Below are 18,372 nucleotides of genomic sequence, written 5' to 3'. Positions count from 1 at the left end.
TCTTGATCTGCATGCCCTCAACCCGATTGTGTACACATAGGTATAGCCCACGTCTCACTCATACCGTACGTACGTTCGTAACTGCTATCAAGATTACTAAATGGGCCTCTACAGTGCGACAGGAGGGTGTAAAGAATAAAGAAGCAGCAGCATAACATTACCTACCATATCACGACGACGAGTCAGGAGTCACGCGCTCTCCGGATGGATCGACTGACGACTGGACTTACACAGTACTGGTCTGGTCGACTGACTTTCAGTTTCACTATCACTACTTGTTGTTGACTAAGTTGTGGCACTGGTGCGCCACGCGCGGCACGTCACCGCAGCTTACAGAAATGGCCAATCACCATGACATGGCTTGATGCTCTGTTTAGTATGGCCAATCACATATGGCTATATAGTATAGCCATATGTGATTGGCCATACTGAACAGAGCAGCAAACACCCACGCGCGGCACCATGATCCTGACCCTGCTGTTGTCTACTCAGCCAATCCTGGCGCAGCCTTAACAGCGCCACTGCGCCAGGATTGGCCCCCGAGCAGGAGAAAATCTGCCCATAATGAGACCGGGGCCCTGCCAGTGTCTCAGTGCTTAGGGAGGGGGGGGTCGAGGTCTAATAGTTGAACGCATGCGCAGGCTAGTCTCAATTAAGAGTACTCCTGGCTGTCACATGCGCAGTCACCCCGACCCCGCTGCAGCTGCTTACACTCTCTGGAGCTGTCACTCATTCTCTCCCAACCCCGCCCCCCACGGCCCACGTCCATAACCAATGCCCGATTCTGTCGGGCTCGTCCCGGCCCGCTAGCGCTGAGTCAGTGCGCTCTGATTTATTTGAAACAAATGCATTTGAATTATGTTATGCATGTTGTTGGCACGAGCGGCGGTCGTCCATGGCTAGTGGGGCAATGCCCCAACGCCCCCAATGGACGCACCGCCACTGCCTTTAGGGCCTACAACCACAAGAGGCCTCTTTACGTTGTGCACCATTTTAAACTGTATGTCCAGGAGAGATCATTGAGATCCAACAATCTCAAACTTTTTAAAATCCCCCATATTCAGAAGGCCAGAAGAGGCGGTAGATAGATCATCTTCCTGGCGAGTAAGCTGTGGAAGGCACTTCCTCTTGACCTGAGAAGCAACCCGTCTGAAACTGCTTATAGAAAGTCTTCAACCCTTTCTGTGCTCATGACAAGTCCATCTCGTCATGCTGCACGATGGTCGTGTGCTGTTGACGAGCTGGACTCGTCATGCTGCTGCGGCGCCTCCCACGCGCGTTGAATTCCCCGCCTGTGCGGGCGTTCTAAAGGAGTGGGCGGAGTCATGATGAGTCCAGCTCGTCATGAGCACAGCTCCACTGTGCAGCATGACGAGCTGGACTCGTCATGAGCACTGCGGCGCCGCACACGGACTCTCCCCCCGCCCCCACACCGCGGGGGAATTAGCCCTGCGTGGAAGGGGTTAAAAACTCTACTTTTTGATTCCTGTACATGTATCCGATAGCTTCTCTTCTGCTGTCTTTGTCTGGGTGATCCTTTCCGCTGGCGGCGGGATTCCTCCCCAAAGGTAGCTCTGTGCTATACAAATAGATTGTATTGTATCGTATTGTACATTGCAATATTTTACACCTGTGGTGCCTTTACTCTGCAGGAAAATTTGTGAATATTATTTCTAGCTTCATGTATGTCAATTTTTTGAAAGTTAATCTGATTATTAATTTAAAATTACTTTTCCATTTTTTTTAAAAATGACAATACAATTATATTTAATGTAGGTCAAATTTAATTTGTTTTACGCTGAATTTATTTAGTATTCTATTGTAATAGACAGACAGATAGATAGATAGATAGATAGATAGATAGATAGATAGATAGATAGATAGATAGATAGATAGACAGTTTGATAGATATGCATGCTTATCGATACAAAGTCATCACAATGTTGTCCTGGACATCATACAGAGTATATCAGAGTGCACCCATACCCCACTCATCTCGTTGAATGTATCAACCAGTGTGAACAGAAAATATGTATGTTGTGCAATCAGATTTATCCTGCTTCCCTCTTTTTTTACTTTATCAAATTTCTGCACACCAGACCCAAACTTCCTACTCCCAGCTTCTGTGCTCCTGCTTCTCCCATCAAGCCCCTCTTCTTCCCCATGGTGCTGTGTAGTATGTGGAAGCCATATAGCTTCATCAAAGAAAACTCAAGTAGTGACATCAAATATCTGGTTCAGTGCTTAATTTGTAAAAAAATTAAATGCCAGGGCCCTTCTTGGAAGGCCACTACAGCCTGTGCCACCCATTGCTTATGCCAGCTCTGCCAATGACGGCACCAAAATAACCGAAAAAAACAAGTGAGGGGGGTCGAAGGGAAATATTTAACGACCACGGTAGCTCAAACCCCTATGCCTATTGAAAAAACAAACAAGAGTTGCCTGGTCCACATGATTGCTTGTGTGTTGTGTCGCGCAAAAAAGACCGTTAGACCAACATGTCACCACTATGATAACGCTGGGTTGGAAAAAATTCCCATCAGCCCACCATTATGGTGGAGTGTCGTCATGTGGGATACATATCATAAACCCAAATCTCTCCCAGAGCACCTGGTAATGATGCGGAGATGGATTTTGAAAATACTTTTCCAAACCACAGTATTTCAAGAGTAGGACTGATGGAGTGCAGTGCTAGTGAAAAAGAAAGTGAAGTGTAAATAAAATTGGCTCCTGAGACAAAAAATATGTTTATTAGATATTATCCCAGGGTCAAAGGTTAAAAACAACGCCTAATAGTCTTAAAGAATGACTATATAACGGCGCAGTGCATAAAGGTCGACATGTTTCAGCTTATGTGGACAGTGAGTCCAAGCTTTCTTCAGGACCAGATGATTTAAGCGACTGCAATTTGTGAAAACTAAGTGCATTGACAATATGGATTAATCCCACCAGAAACTTTGAGCCCAAATGTTCTCTGGTGTTTATCCAACTATTCGTTATTCTCCTAAAGAAAAAGGACAACAAAGTGTGAGAGGCGCATGATGGTATTATGGTAATTAAAACACAACACAACAAGACAAACAAGGCGACAAGAAAATTTTCTTCGCCCATCAGAAGCTGTATAGTTCTCCTGATTATAATCCTTCCAATTTCAGAATTTTTGAAACATTAGGCTATAGATTGTCACTCACCCAGCATTCTGTGGGAGATCGCCTCCCCTCACCCGGCACCCACTCGGGAAGAAGGAGGCCCCGCTCTGTTAGAAATGGAAAAGTGTGAAGAACCTCAAAGTACATTTTCAAGGTACACAGTGTATAAAATCAACTAATACCAAACATATACTAACAAACACCAGTTGATTTAAAAAGAGAAAACATGGAAGTGACCATGCATGGAGTGGCAGTGATTGCAAGATGCAACTTGGCAAAAAACTTGGCAGAAAAACATTCCATAGATCTCACCAAGGAACATATTAATTAAAAACAGAGGGACTCCATAACAAGCTTGGTAAGCTCATATGGGCTAGTTTCTAAAGATCAGCTAAGTTCTAGGTTTCTAAGTTAAGGCAACACAAGAGAGAAGGACTAAAGGCCCGATGTAGGTAAATGCCATTTACCGATTTTAAAATACCGAATCCTACCGATTCGGTATTTCAAAATCGGTAAATGGTATGTAGGTCCCAACATCTGGATTCGTTACCGAATCCTTAACAATTCTTTAATTACCGATTCGGTAAATACCGAATCGGTAATGGCCATTCATTCCTATGGGCTTTGAAGCCCATAGGAATGATTAGGCATTACCGATTCGGTATTTACCGAATCGGTAATTAAAGAATTCACAAGGGTGCAGGGGGTGTCACTTTGACACCCTCTGGCACTCCCAAAACAGGCACAGGTGCCATGTGGCAGGCATACCTGCCCTAAGGGCAGGTCTGCCTGTCACATGACATAGGTGTGCATGCACACATGTGCATGCACACCGGAATCGGTATTTTACCATGGATTTGTATTCCATGGTAAAATACCGATTCTGTAAGCCATGTGCAGAAGGTACATTGCCTACCTACATTGCATTTTCGGTAATTTTACCGAATCGGTAAATATTACCGAATCTGTAATTATTTTACCGATTCGGTACATAATACCGAATCGGTAAATTTACCGATTCGGTAATGATACCGAATCGGTAAAATTTCCGAAAATGTGCCCCTACATCTCAATAGCCCTTTACCGATCGGAAACGGCCAAAAATCGGTATTTTCGGCCGTTTCCGACCGGTAAAGGGCTACCTACATCTGGCCCTTAATGCAGAAGTCCCATGTTGTAAGGTCCTAAATACTGCAGGGACCCTACCTGTCCGTCGGTACCTCTTTGGTCAGCGTCCGAGCAGGAGTGGAGGTAGCTTGGACTGCGCCCGCCTTGCCATTATATACCCAATCTAATTGGATGATCAGGAGCAGCTGGCCGGGTGCGTTAATACGGCGCTTCATTAAGGAAGATGGCTGTAGGCTTCCTAATGCGCGCGCGCCGGTATTGTGACCTATTGCAGGCGAGGCTGGGGGAATAGTGAATGGAACCTACGCATGCGCGGAAGCTATACTGGTCGTAGTGTTCGAATTGCGCATGCGCGAAGAAACTACAGTGCTCGCGCATGCGTATTCGAAATGCGGGCGGGACTAGTGTTTGTGAGGTGACGAGTGCCGCGCAAAGCCTGTACTGCATGATTCCGAGTATAGTTTGACATTAAATCGGAAGTTATAGAGATCGGGTGTTTAAAAAGGAGGCTGGGTTACCTCGACTGTAGTCTCTACTCAAGAAATTCATGGTATGAGAGATTGAGTAAGAGCTCATGTTATAGATGTTGATTAGAGCCCTGACTACACTATGAGAAATTAAATAGGGACTCATGTGTTAGGTGTGGATAAGAGCCCTGACTTCGCTATGGACGGCTGTATATAATAAACATAATGTTCTCTAAATGAGAAAACATAATTAATGATATTATACATTTAATGTTGGAAATTCAGATGAGTCGTCTAAATGCCCATAGGAAGAGTACACCAGAGAATGGGGAAAGGTTGCACAGTAACCTAAAAAGCGGTTAAGAACGTATTAGAGTAATCATAGTGACGCCCATGGTATATCGTCATTGAGCCCCTTAGAATCGCTTTGGAGCTGGAAAACCCACTTCTGTTCTTTCTTGAATAGAAATTTCGACACATCACTTATGTGAGGGGGAATATATGGGTGTTCTAGGACAACCCATTTCATTTCATCCGCTGTGTGCTTACAGTTTAGAAAATGGCTCGTAAGTTTCGTGGCCTGTTTGTGGCACCTGATGGTGCTTTTGTGTTCCCCAATTCTTAATTTGATTTTGCGAGTGGTGTATCCGATATATCTGAGAGAGCAGGGACAGGTAATCATGTATATGACGTTTTCTGTGTTGCAGTTCGTTTGTTTTTTGAGGACCCAGGTCCTCCCTGCCCCTAGATCAATCAAGTTGGTTTTGCTAGTCTGAGGGCAAACACTACATGATCCGCATGGATGATGACCAGTAACTGGAGGTAGGTCCCATAGAGTTGTTGATCTCTCAATGTTCTGTGTCCTTGGTCTAGTATGGACCAGTGTGTCACGCAAGCTGGGTGCTCTTTTAAATGAGAAGAGGGGTAAAGGGATATTGGCATCCGTGGTGTTCAAAATACCCCAGTGTTTACGCACAGATTTTTGGGTTCTGTTGGACTGTGCATTAAATGTGCTGACAAATGTTAGCCTTTCGAGAGGTGGTTTAGGTGGCCGCCTGTCAAGCAGAGCCTCGCGATTGTTGTTCAAAGCACGTTTCCATGCTCTTTTCAAGAGGTGTGAGGGATATTTACGTTCCTGCAGTTGGGTGGAAAGGATGGTAGCATGTTTGTTGAACAATGTCTGAGATGAACAGTTCCTCCTCACTCTGAGGAATTGCCCTACTGGAAGATTTTCTTTTAAGGAGCGTGGATGGTGGCTATTGAAAAGCAGCAGGGAATTCCTTGCCATAGGTTTGGTAAATAGTTTGCTCTGCAAACCTCCTGCACCAAAATAACACCTTTGCATTTCTACAAGAGTGGCAATTCAGACTATTAAAGGCCAATACTGCCTGTAATAATGGCGTTGTAGACTGGTATTATTTATTTTCAATGCAGTAGTTAACATGTGTTGTCCTCATCTCAAAATTAAAGAGACAGCGGCTGGGGCTGTCACTAGAGCTGGTGCTAACAATTAAGTGCCGGTGCCGAGCAGCGGAAACCACTGGCTCAAATTAAGCACTGGCTGGTATAATCTTGGATCAATCCTTGTTAATGCTAACACTTGACAGTGACAACAAACACCTGAAATTTAGCAAGGATTTAATCCTTTTCATAAGGAAAACCGCGGAACCGGACATAAAGCCCATGGCTCTAGCCTGGATAGTCATTGAAAGGCCCCAGAGAAGAGGCAAATGTGTTTTAAATATTGACTGTGTTATGCCTCATTTACAAGTGTAAGATATGGAATAAAAAGTACTTATTGCACCAGTACCTGCAGCTGGTAAATACCTCACCCTGGGGTAATCGTGCTCACAAAATGCTGTAAATATTACCCTTCTAAGCAGCCCACTTATAACCGTCGCCATAGTGTATTTTGATAGTGTAAATCTGTTGTTTACCCTACTTTTCTATTTTTTTGCTGCGTTTCCACTTTTTACAATCTTATGGGTCTTCTTCATTTCCTTTCACAACCTTTTTACAGCATTATGTTTTCGAATAATAACGTGAAATATTGTACTATTTATATATCACACTTAAACATTTCAGCATTTGTATACTATGTGGTCTTAATCCAGGGAAACCATTTTTAAATGGCGTTTGCGATTTTAATGTGCTTAGGAAAGTCTTTAACAAGGAGCATGTAAAGGAATTTGGAAGATGTAGTTAGGAGAGTTTGTGATCTGTATTTCTTATTATTTTCCTTCTCTGCAACAGGCAGTGAAGGCTGGTGATCCTTGAATGTGGCATGGCATAAATCCCATCCCAAATTAAAATGAGTGAGTAAGTGCACCCCCAACTCCTCCATGAACTTTCCCCGGACGGGTGATTCTTCACTTGGAAATTCTAAAAAAAAACAAATGGGTGAATTAGATTTTTTGGGATCACGGAATCCTCATTAAGTCATGTGTTCCAAAATGTCACCCTTGGAATATTACATAGTGCAGCAGGTAAGCCTGACTCCCCTCAAGAGTAATGGAACTTTACCTTTCTTATAAAACTTAAAGCATATGGTGGCAAAAAGAAGCATTTGTCTGTACAATGTAACTATTTCTTAAACTTTACTTTCATTTTCAACAACCATACTGTGCATAATTGACATGATATGCAAAGTACAGAGTTCACAAAGTACAATTTAACTTAAAATGTCTTAAAAGCTGCATGCAGTTCCATACAGCCCATCAGGTTTGGTATTAGCCAAGACCTTTTGATTTTACTAAAAGTATATGTACAATGTAGTTACTTATAGAGACTTTGAGCCAGTTCTCTTCATCCATTGGTCAGCTTTTGTGTCATTCACGCTTTTCTTCCACCCGCTACAGCATAGAGCATGGGGCAATGGGTTAGTCCACTTTAGCCATTGACTAGCTTCACTGTGACTGATGACATTCAGGGGCATATTAACAAGGGCTTTGTCTCTGCCTTTTTGGCTTTAAAAGCCAAAGAAGCGGAGATAAAAATATCGCCCTATCAACAACAGCGTGCTAACATGCAAAATCGCATGTTAGCACCATTTTTTCACTACGCTTCCCTTTGCATCTCTAATGAGATGCAAAGTGGGCGTTCCAGAGCAAAATAGTAGGAGAAATATTGCTAAGCGACATTTCTCCTATTATCAAGCTTCACGCTAACCCTGTTAGAGACAAAAAAAGCAGCCCTAACAACGGTTAATGCTGCTTTTTTACATCTGCTAATTTTCAGATTTAGCCATGGAATCCAATGGGAGTTGGATTACAAGGCTAAATCCACTGTGGGCTATCAACAAGGATATCCCTATCCTTGTAGTTTTATCGCTGCATTACCAGCGATAACCTCCAAAAATGCAGCTATTGCTGGATTTTTTTATTGCCTAGTCGGTTAGTGTTGTTAATAAAGCGATAACCAGGCGATATTATCCAGCGATAGCGGGCGTTCAAAAAATTAACGTTAAGCGCCCTTAGCGTTAATTTTTCCTGTTCCCTGTTAATATGCCCCTCAGTTCTTTCTTAAAGAAACACATTGACACACAAAGTAGTTCCCTTTCATAGCAGCGGCTACTATGGCAATCAATGTACGCTTTATGAGACCAAAATATACTTTTTCTTGTTCGAAGAGGATTTAGCAGCTTCCCCAATAATAATGTTTTATAAAAACCATGGCAAAACAAAACAACCAATACCAGACCTATTGGTGTAGCCAATACTTGTTCATAGCATGTATCTACATTTTAAATTTCACTTTTCTATTCTGTCTTATCTATTGAATTCATAGTCATTTTATGCATGACTGACAATCTCCTTGGAAGAAGCATGGTGGAAAATTTAACAAATCCCGCAGTCACAAGTAGTACACAGAAGAGGTAGACATATGTTCTACTAGCTCATACAGCAGTGCTATCACTCAGGTTATGGAGATAATATAGGTTCGAACAGCAGATAGGCTATGCCAGTTTTACACACCAGGGTTTCAGCCAGTAGCAGTAACTATCACTGAAATAGCAGCTTGAAATTTATATATTTCACAATGCATTATTTTTGTAACCGAACATCAGTTTGTCATGTTATGGAACTTCAACACTTTGCTATAAAATGCAATCTTTTATTTTTGGTAAAAATAAACTAAATTTCTCCACAGAAAAGCTTTTAATTTAATAAAAAATGCCATCTCTCCATTTTATCAATAACATTACGTTTTTATTTTCATCATATAATGTCCTGTACCACTGCCATATAGACAGGGTATGCATTCCGAGCCCAGGTATCACAATCGCATGCCATGGGTGTTCACAGTATGCAAGGAATTACCAATATTATCCCATGGGCAGCATAAAAACATGAATGGGCAATATTATGCAGTGTATACCCACAATAAGTTATCACTATTATGCAAGGGTCAGTAATATTTCAATGGGGATGTGGACACCATCATACCATGGATGCCAACAAAGTGTCTGTAATTGGCATCATTATGCCAGGTCCAGTAGTACCCGCGGTGTGTCCTATTATGCCATGAATGGCCACTAAATGTCAAGAATTACCATCATTACGCCAGAGCCAACGTTTGGCCAGGAAAGAGCACCATCTTGCCATAATTAACTACAATATTCCCCAAAATGACCCCATTATATCAAGGGCTGCATTTTACGAGGGATGAGCAGGACACCATCAAATCACAAACACTTTACCAGCAGACCAAGTAGGGTGTCTCACATTGATACAATCACATATGCGCATACAAACACACATATACAGGTACACATAACACACACACATACTTTCAAGACTTTCATTTTTGTAATACTTATGTTGTGCTGACTGGTCCAACTTGCCCGCCTCAAGCGGCTTACACCTTTTCATGCTCCTACAGCTCCACCAGCTATTAGTTCAACACCATTGGCAGTTCCTGCAATGCTCTTGAGTGTGAATGACAGCACAGGGCCTGATGGTTCCTGCAGTGTTCATGATATTGTAAGTGTGAGCCCTGTATGTCAGTACTATTTGCAGACCATGAATTTAAGTCCCACAGAATACTTTGCAGCTGCATCAGAGCCATACAAACTCTGCACGCCTGATGGGGAGGAAGCCTGCCGGTCCATCCACCGTGCACATCTCTTATGTCCCCCCATCTATCCGAGGGTCTCGAGCTGTGCACTCCATACTTTCAGAACATTAGATTGATGGGGGGAAAGTTGGTGTGGAGCTACAATGACCTAATGGGCAAGTTGCCATAGATGATCGGATTGCTGCTTAATATGTTTTTAATTATACCATATATTAAATTGTACTACAATAAACTTGAATCTAATAATGTTTCAGTTATTATTAGTAGCATTATCATTTTTATGTTGTTTTTGTACAAATTTAGCAGTACTTGGAGTAATAATGTTGTTAATATTATGACTGATATGGCAATAAAGGAATTAATCTCCCAATTTAGTTATTGGCAGGCAGGCTATTGTTCTGCAAGGGCGAGAGAGAAAATTCTTGTGTTAAACTAGTGAAAGACCGACTGCCAGAATTATAAATGACCGCCAAGCTGGTGGTTATTTTTAAAGCATAGCCAGGGACCGCCATCATGGCGGTTCCTGTCAATGAATTTTGCTGTTTGGTGGAGGGCTCCGTCAGCATGACGAAGCCTTGCCCCAAACTGTTTGATTTTTTTATTTTCAAAAAGAAAATCTTGTAACAGGATTTTCTGTTTGGAAAGAAAAAAAGAGGGCATTATTTATTTTTTACTCTCCGGACGGACAGTAAAAATAGGGCTATATGTCTGCCCATCCTAATTTGGCAGTTGGACAGAGAGACAATTTTTCTACGACTCTTTCTTCATTGGCCGTCTGAGGGTCCTATCCAATGGTGGAGACAGAGTAGTCTCCGGCATGGTTACACCAATGCCCCCCCCCCTGCATATAAATTGGGCGGGCGGACCATTATGGTGGAGGTAAGTATATTCTGTTGACGTTGCAACGGAGTATCCTTACCGCCAAGATATAAATCCGCCCCTAAATACTTTTAAACGGTGTCATGGTAACTGCTAGAAATGATAACAGATGCTATTTAGAGAACTATAAAAATACAAAATGGCCGTATGTGGGATTACATAAAATGAAGTTAATATTATTCGTTGTGGAAGGGCCGGAGTAGCACTGGTAGTAGAAGTAAGAGCAGTAGATATTAGTTTAGTCACGTGTTTTCCTTTTCTCTACTTGCAGTCACCACGCCAGCTCCTAAAGCCCTTTCCAATCACAATGCTGCTGGGAGGCCCTCGATGACTTCAGACAACTGTACCTGTCCCACTGCCCCGACCACAGGTAAATGTCCAAAGCGCGTCTTCCTGCTAAGTACTGGAGCCATCTTAGCCAGCGGTTCCTTCTCTTGGGACGTAATTTATCAATTTACTGACGTGTGTTCGCCCTTTTATCTCTGTGCCAAATTCCATTGACCAACAAAGGTCAATACGGTAAAGAAATAGATGCATACATTATTTATATACATGCATGTGTGTGCTTATCAGCAGCAAAAAAATGCACATTCAAAATAAAAAAGATGTCATATATTAAATATCATCCATGCTACACGTATGCACATGTATACATATGAATGTGTTTTGCGCCTTTTCTTGCTGAAACAGAAGTGGCTACAATCCAATTCACATGAAAATGATGTCCTACCTGTGAAATAGTTTCCTGAATGGCTAATATTACATAATGTATCTGAATTGTAGATTTAATTTAACCAGAAGTCTAGTATCATTCTGATTTCCTTCTAACCATCTAATTATTATCCGAATGTGATAACTTGGATAAATGAAGCTTCATCACACAATGCTGGGCATTAAAGGATGCTTCATCACACACTGCTGGGCTCTTTAATGCCCTTTATCCAATCAGCATTCTGGCCAGAGACGGTAAATACAACTCTAACATTCTAATTGCATTCTGAGTACTTTGTGGCTGATTATTGCAAAGTGCAGCCTCGAAGTCTCTTCCACAGACAAAAGCGATTCTCAATATATCAAATAATAATATTGTGTGTTCACTAAATTCCATCGTCATTCCTGTACATATATAAACATGTTTCTTTCTGTTAATGCAGACAACCAAACAATGTACTACAGCATTAAACTTACTATTTGTGGCTGTAAAATATCACATGCTTCATTCTAACTGCCCCAAAATAAACATGTAACATAAAAATACAATACATGGGGATTTTCAGATGTTAACATTAAGATATTAAAATGAAATCGTGGCTTTATGTATGCAGATGTTATGATTGTGTGGCAGATTAGACTGTAAATGTGCTTTTTGTATTTTCTTCATAACTTTGGTTTGTTTGATAAATCTGTCTGGATTTAGCAGACTTTCAGCAGCTCTAGGTTACTTCTGTATGTCAGTTTTTTTCACATCTGCCAAGGAAGAGCAAAATAAGGGGAAGGGGTTAAACAAAGCTTACCTTTGGCACAGTTGGACAAAATGTAGGGGCATATTACCAAGCAATAGCGATAATTATCGCTATTGCTTGGTTAGAGACAAACATTTACCGCTGAGCTGCGGCGATTTTTATCGCAGATAAACCTTGGTATTACCAAGGTTTATCGCAAATGCGATAAAAATGGCCGCAATGCATGAATATCGCTGAAAAGTCAGCGATATTCATGCATTACCGAGCTAATGCTCTTAGCCATGTTATCCACCTCCCATTGGATAACATGGCTAAGATCTGCTCAGGGCAGGTGTTAGCTTTTGGAGATATTCGCGCTTAGCGCGAATATCTCCAAAAGTTGGTAATAGGAGATAGCGATGTTAGCGACTGTTTTCAGTTGCTAACATCTTGGCACGCCCACTTTGCATGTCATTAGTAATAAATATCACTGACATGCAAAGTGGGGCCCAAGATGGTCGCTATCTCCTACTAGCTGTCGCTAACTGGTGTTATCGACAGCTAGGTAATAGGGAGATAATTTTATCTCCGCTTTCTTGGCTTTTAAAGCCAAAAAAGCGGAGATAAACCCCCTTGATAATATGCCCCTCAGTTAACAAATATCACATTCAACCCTATTATCTAAAGCTACGTCAAGTTATATTAAGTTGTGTGTACACCACTCATCAGAGTAAAAGGTGGCAGTACAAAAAAATTTTTTTTTTACATTTTAAGTCCAACAGAGTTTTGGGTGCTGGAAAGGTATATCCACAGAGCCCACCGGACATGACCTTCTGCAGAGTGCGGATGGTTCAGTAGCTGCAGGTTCTGATGCTCCAATGTGTCTGTGAGTCACTACCTAGTCACAGACGCCACTGTGCAATGTCCAAATGTGCCTGGAGTTGGATGTGCACCAAGGCCGTGCTGTGCACCACCTAACATTCGCTATTGGTGCGGGCTTTACAGATGATGAGCCTAGGGAGTGGTCGAAGACCACACCCTGCCCCATTCAAAAAATTATCGCCGCTTTAACTGGAAAAATTCCCGCTAAAGAGGCGCTAAGGCCCTTGGTAATATGCCCCAAAGTTTCCTGATGTTTTTTAAAAAAATGTTTATAAAAGTTTTAAAAATATTTTTAGACTAAAAAATGGGCAGAGGAGTGATAGCACAAAATATTGTCCCAGTATTAACACCTTGGCTGCTAGAGGTATTCTCCCCCGGTGCTGCATTCCCAGATTTCCCATTGTTCATGACGAGCTCAGCTCGTCATCAGCACAGCTCAACCGTGCCTCATGACGAGCTGAGCTAGTCATGAGCATCGAAGGGGTTAACAAATTAGCAATACTTGGAAGATTTATTATAAATAGTTGTGCACATCTTCATTGTTATTAAGGCCATTGGGAGTCTTGCTGTCCAGCTCAAGTATCAAGCATGTTTCAAGCTGGTGTAAGAGTTTCTCTCTATTGCCTCCACGTCTTAAACTTGGGACTGCATTGATGACAAAATATTTTAGACCCTCAAGATTGTTGTTGTGTATAGCCTTAAGGGTCTGGCCACATGGTATGTAACATCATTGTTTACAATAGCCCATAGACGCTGTAGAACTCTCACGAGCACCTGTAGCTTGGTGCTTCCAACATCATTCAAGCCGCAGGTGCACATGAGCACATACACAGCAAAGTCTGTTCTGCAATTGTAATTTCCTTGAATGGCTATCTTTTTGGTGTCAAAAGCTGTTTCATAATGTGTAGTGTTGACCCCAAATTTGCAGGCTCTACACGATGAGCACTTGAAAAAACCATTTCGTGTTTTGAGACATGTGGTAGTGGAACTTAATTCAGGGCTGGCTTTTACTAACTGAGTTCTCATAGACGGGGCCCTTTTAAATGTAATAGATAGAACAACAGGTAATCTTTATGCCAGTACCTGGTCCGTCAATACAATGGGACAGTTTTTCTTCACAATGGCTTTAATTTTTCTTTGTTGGCCACTAAATCTGGTGATAAGCCTTGCCGCATTATTATCCTCATCCTTATTTATTATCAATGTCTCAGTTATGCTCATATTCTCTTCATTGTACTGTTGTAACACTGATTTCCTTGCTCTTGTTCTAGACGTGTTGGCTGCCTCATTCAAACCTTTGTTGTTGTAACCCCTTGCTTTGAATCTCCTAGTGGCCTCCTCCATATTTTTAGCTATTTCTATTTCCGTACAGCAAATTCGTTTCAGTCTTAAGAATATATATATATATATATATATATATATATATATATATATATATATATATATATATATATATATATATAATTAGGATCTCAAGGTGCTGGGTGGGGGTCTGCAGTTCAGCCGCAGAGCCCGTTCACTCAAAGAGCCAAGTCCTTCCTGAATTGAGGCAGTGAGGGTGATTTTGCCTGAGAAGCAGGGGAAGACAGTTCCAGATCTTCATTGTGAGATCGGAGCAGGATCTTACTCCAGCCGTGTCTTGCGCATCCGTGGGATAGTGGCCAGGTCATAACATGTTCATATGTACACATATTATGCTGAATATTCTTCCCTGTAAAAATTGTTTTAAATTGTTTTACAGAAGGAGAATTCTTACTTTAAAAAGTAGGGTTTGCGATTTTATTTGTCGACCTAATGCACTGCTTTGCAGGAAATTTTATAAAGATGACAAGATTTGTAATATAGTAATTTTGTGAAGTTTCTCACATTTGCAAAACTTTATAAATAGAATTGAAGTCCAGCTCAACCCTAAGGGGTTGATGACGATGTCGTTCGGAAAGGCTCCGAATCGGATTCGAGTGTGCCGACTCAAATTTGGAACCCGTCTTTCCGACCGATTCAGAAAGCTTTCAAAACGATCAGTTGTGATGTTCGTAAAGTGTTCAGACTATCAGAGTCAGTTCCGAATGGCATTTGGAGGAACCAATTTGTTCGGAGCCTACTCGTACAGGTGTACAGACCTGGTTTCTGACCAAGCGATTACGATGACGGATTGGGACAGCCATTCGGAATCGGTTATTCCGACCCAGATCTGCTGTCAGAATCTGACTTTGGGGGCCCTTAGCAGGCCCCCTTCACCCAGAGCCTTCCGAATTGGGCCCCGGGGGGTAACCAAGGGAAGATCATAAGATAAGCGCTACGAGGCCTCCGGGTAGATAGCGCTATACAAGTGCAGTTTCATTCATTCATCATGCACAGGGTACACGATTTTCCATAGCCACTCTTTTCTTCAATAGGAGCCTGAGTATTCAGTTGGAAGACAGGCTCCCATTGAAGTCAATGGGAGTCAGACCGAATGGTATCTGGAACCACTGTCCGTCAGAATCCCTGTATCCGATTCGGTTGGAAACCATTCCGAGATCGATTTGGTTGGAATGTTTCTGACCAACACCGTATTCGAGCTTTAAGTGTTACACCGGCACGTTCAAACGTTTCACACAGTCTTACTGGGTGCAGTAAAAGCAGAAAGTCTGACAACTTTGAGAAGTCGATTACGTTTTTTTACCATTTTGTGACAAATGTGGACAAAATTATCTTTGCAACTTTTACACACCCTGTAAAAAAATAAGTAAAAGATTACGGGGATTATGCCACAATGGAGGGCCAAATTATATAGCACAGCTGGCTAAATTATTGGTCAAGAAAAGGTCGAATGTACAGCACAATGCAGCACATTATGTTGTAGTACAATTTCAGTACTTTTAACACAAATAAATACTGTTTGGGCAAAGGTACAAGTTGAACACCTGAAGTACAAAAACTGAAAGGAGACCAGCTAACGTTTGAGCTAGAAAGTAAGGGCCTTATTTATGAGGCCTTGGGTCACTTTTACACAGTGGGTGCGTCACTTTTTGTGATGCACCGGCGCCGTAAAAAATGTGCCATGTCACACCCTATTTACAAAGTGACGCATCTAGGCAGATGCGCCACTTTGTAAACCCCTGCACCACATTATACCTGGGTCAGGTATAATGTATGCAGGGTGGGCGTTCCCCTGCATCCAAGCCTCGTAGAAGTGGTGCATTGAAATCTTTAAGATTTCTGTGCGCCTCTTCTAGGACACTTATGCGTCAATATCTTACGCTTGAGACTGGCACAGGACCTTTCAGATGGGGCTTGCCCCATGAGAAAGGAACATTGCTGGAGTTGCGTCACGCTTCTAACACAACTCCAGCAATGCGTCAGTTTTGCGCAGATACTTCAGTAATACTGACATATCTGTCATTCCTGCAACATGATGCGTTATACAGTAAATATGATGCATCCATCATGTTGCAAAGAGGTTGCACTGAATAGTGATGCATCGCTGTTTTCACGCAGCAATGCGTCACTTCTCATAAATAATGCCATAACGTTTTGTTGAAACCTGCAAAGTACGCAGCAGATGATGAATTATGTGACCAGTGTGGTACATCCATTCCTATTATGAAAATGCCACAGCAGTAGAATTGCACAATTCCTGTGTCCCTATCTAAATATAATAATTATTCTGGTAGCTAATTTGATACTGCCAGTAGAATTCTGTAGGGCTCCAAAAGCTTAGGCACAGTAGCATTTTAACATAATATATGCATTAAGTCCAATAAAAGATATCAATATCTTGAGTATTTAGACTTCAGCTGAACAAAGTTCCAAGATTTGTTTTCCTCTTTGGGCTACAGTGGTTTTCAGGGTGCTGCGTTCAGTTGGGCACTGACTCTCACATATGACTATGCCCTATAAGAGCAGGGAGAGAGGACGGGAAAGTTTCTAGCATGAAATCCCATGTACATAGTTATCTATATTTTATTAAAAAGTCTTGGTCTTCCACTTCTTAGAGTAGCTTTGCAAAAATGGACAATGCACATATCAAGACACAATGTTGCTTGTCTGAATAAAAAATTAGGTTACTTATAATGGATTTTTTATAAGTGTTCACATATTTTATTACACAGACAATTTGTATACAGCATATATGCAAACACTGTGTAGTGTGACCCTACTCGTAATAAAAACCCCCACACCAACAATAATAAATATCGTACTACACTCAGTATATCTTCATCTTTGGTGTATTCCATTCTTCATATGTACTTTTTTTTAAAATTATTTAACCGCAGTATAGCTATAGAGATTTAGATTTGTGCATCACGGTAAAATCACACTGTGGCTATTATAAGTCATTTTTCGTGTATTGCCATTGTAATAGGGAGGAGGTAGCCTAACGGCTAAGGCGGTCAACCTCTGAATCGGGTTTGAGTCTTGGCAACGACGCTCAACAGCCTGTGATTCTGGGCAATTCACTTAATCGCCTTGTGCCTAAAAAAATGAATGTGTCCTTGTGTAACGCAACCGGTGCTTATGTAAAGCGCTCTGATACCTGAAACCTTTGGGTCAAGCGATATAAAACTCCGAAGAAAAAAAACTATATTTATATTCTAACAGTTAAAAGGTAATTAGTGATTTTCCCATGTCAATTATATTGTACTCTGGCAATGAAATGTGACCTTTGCTCTGTAGATATCACATTTTGTATAGCCTTCATGTTGTTTTGGTTGTTATAGTTCCTGTTTGACATGCTTTATTTAACCATTAGCCATAGGAACAGATTGCCTTGGTTACCAGGCAGTTTCAAATATTTTGTTATACACCAGCATCAGTTGGCAATCAAAACAATTCTTATAATGATTCAATCGCCCTTTCTCTAATCAACTAATGTACATTCTAAAGTTCACAGCCTGACGTGTCTTAATATTTTTGATGCCCATCCCGGTTAAATATTTAGCTGTTAACAATAACGTGGCTCATGAAAAGTTAGCATCTTTTCAATAACTTCAAATTAAACAAGGAATTCGCTATTTCTACATAAAGATGCTGTGGAAATATTGAAAGGTTCTGGAGAAGGCACCACTAATTGCAGTGCTAGCCTGGGCACAGAAGCTGTATTATGGGTCACTTTTTTAAAAACCTGCCAGAAGAAAGATTTAGCTATATATGCTCTTGCATAATGTATGTTTTAGCATAATTCAGGAAGTATCATAGCGGACGAAATGCCTGTGGAAACAAAATGTCCTAAAGTTATGATTGGTATTCATCAGTATCGTACCTTAAGTACTTCAGCTCCTTCGACCAGCATAACGTAAGAACAGCAAGTTTTCTAACACGAACTGACCCCACTGTGCTGCAGGATGTATGACAAAATTTCGCTGA

At 41.5% G+C, this 18,372-nt stretch overlaps 1 protein-coding gene across 1 annotated transcript in view; it reads left to right on the top strand.

The window, feature by feature from the left end:
- LOC147725571 (T-cell surface glycoprotein CD8 alpha chain-like) overlaps positions 1–18,372 on the top strand; it is a 110,066-nt gene that overhangs the window by 32,819 nt on the left and 58,875 nt on the right. Inside the window, exon 3 of the mRNA XM_086964547.1 lies at positions 10,971–11,069. Coding sequence (XP_086820673.1) covers positions 10,971–11,069 — 99 coding nt within the window. The remainder of the gene's footprint in view (positions 1–10,970; positions 11,070–18,372) is intronic.

Source organism: Lissotriton vulgaris, chromosome 3_2, assembly GCF_964263255.1.
Source record: "Lissotriton vulgaris chromosome 3_2, aLisVul1.2, whole genome shotgun sequence".
Taxonomy (NCBI): domain Eukaryota; kingdom Metazoa; phylum Chordata; class Amphibia; order Caudata; family Salamandridae; genus Lissotriton; species Lissotriton vulgaris.
Note: the sequence above shows the minus strand (reverse complement) of the source record. Positions and strands in the feature narration are given on the sequence as shown.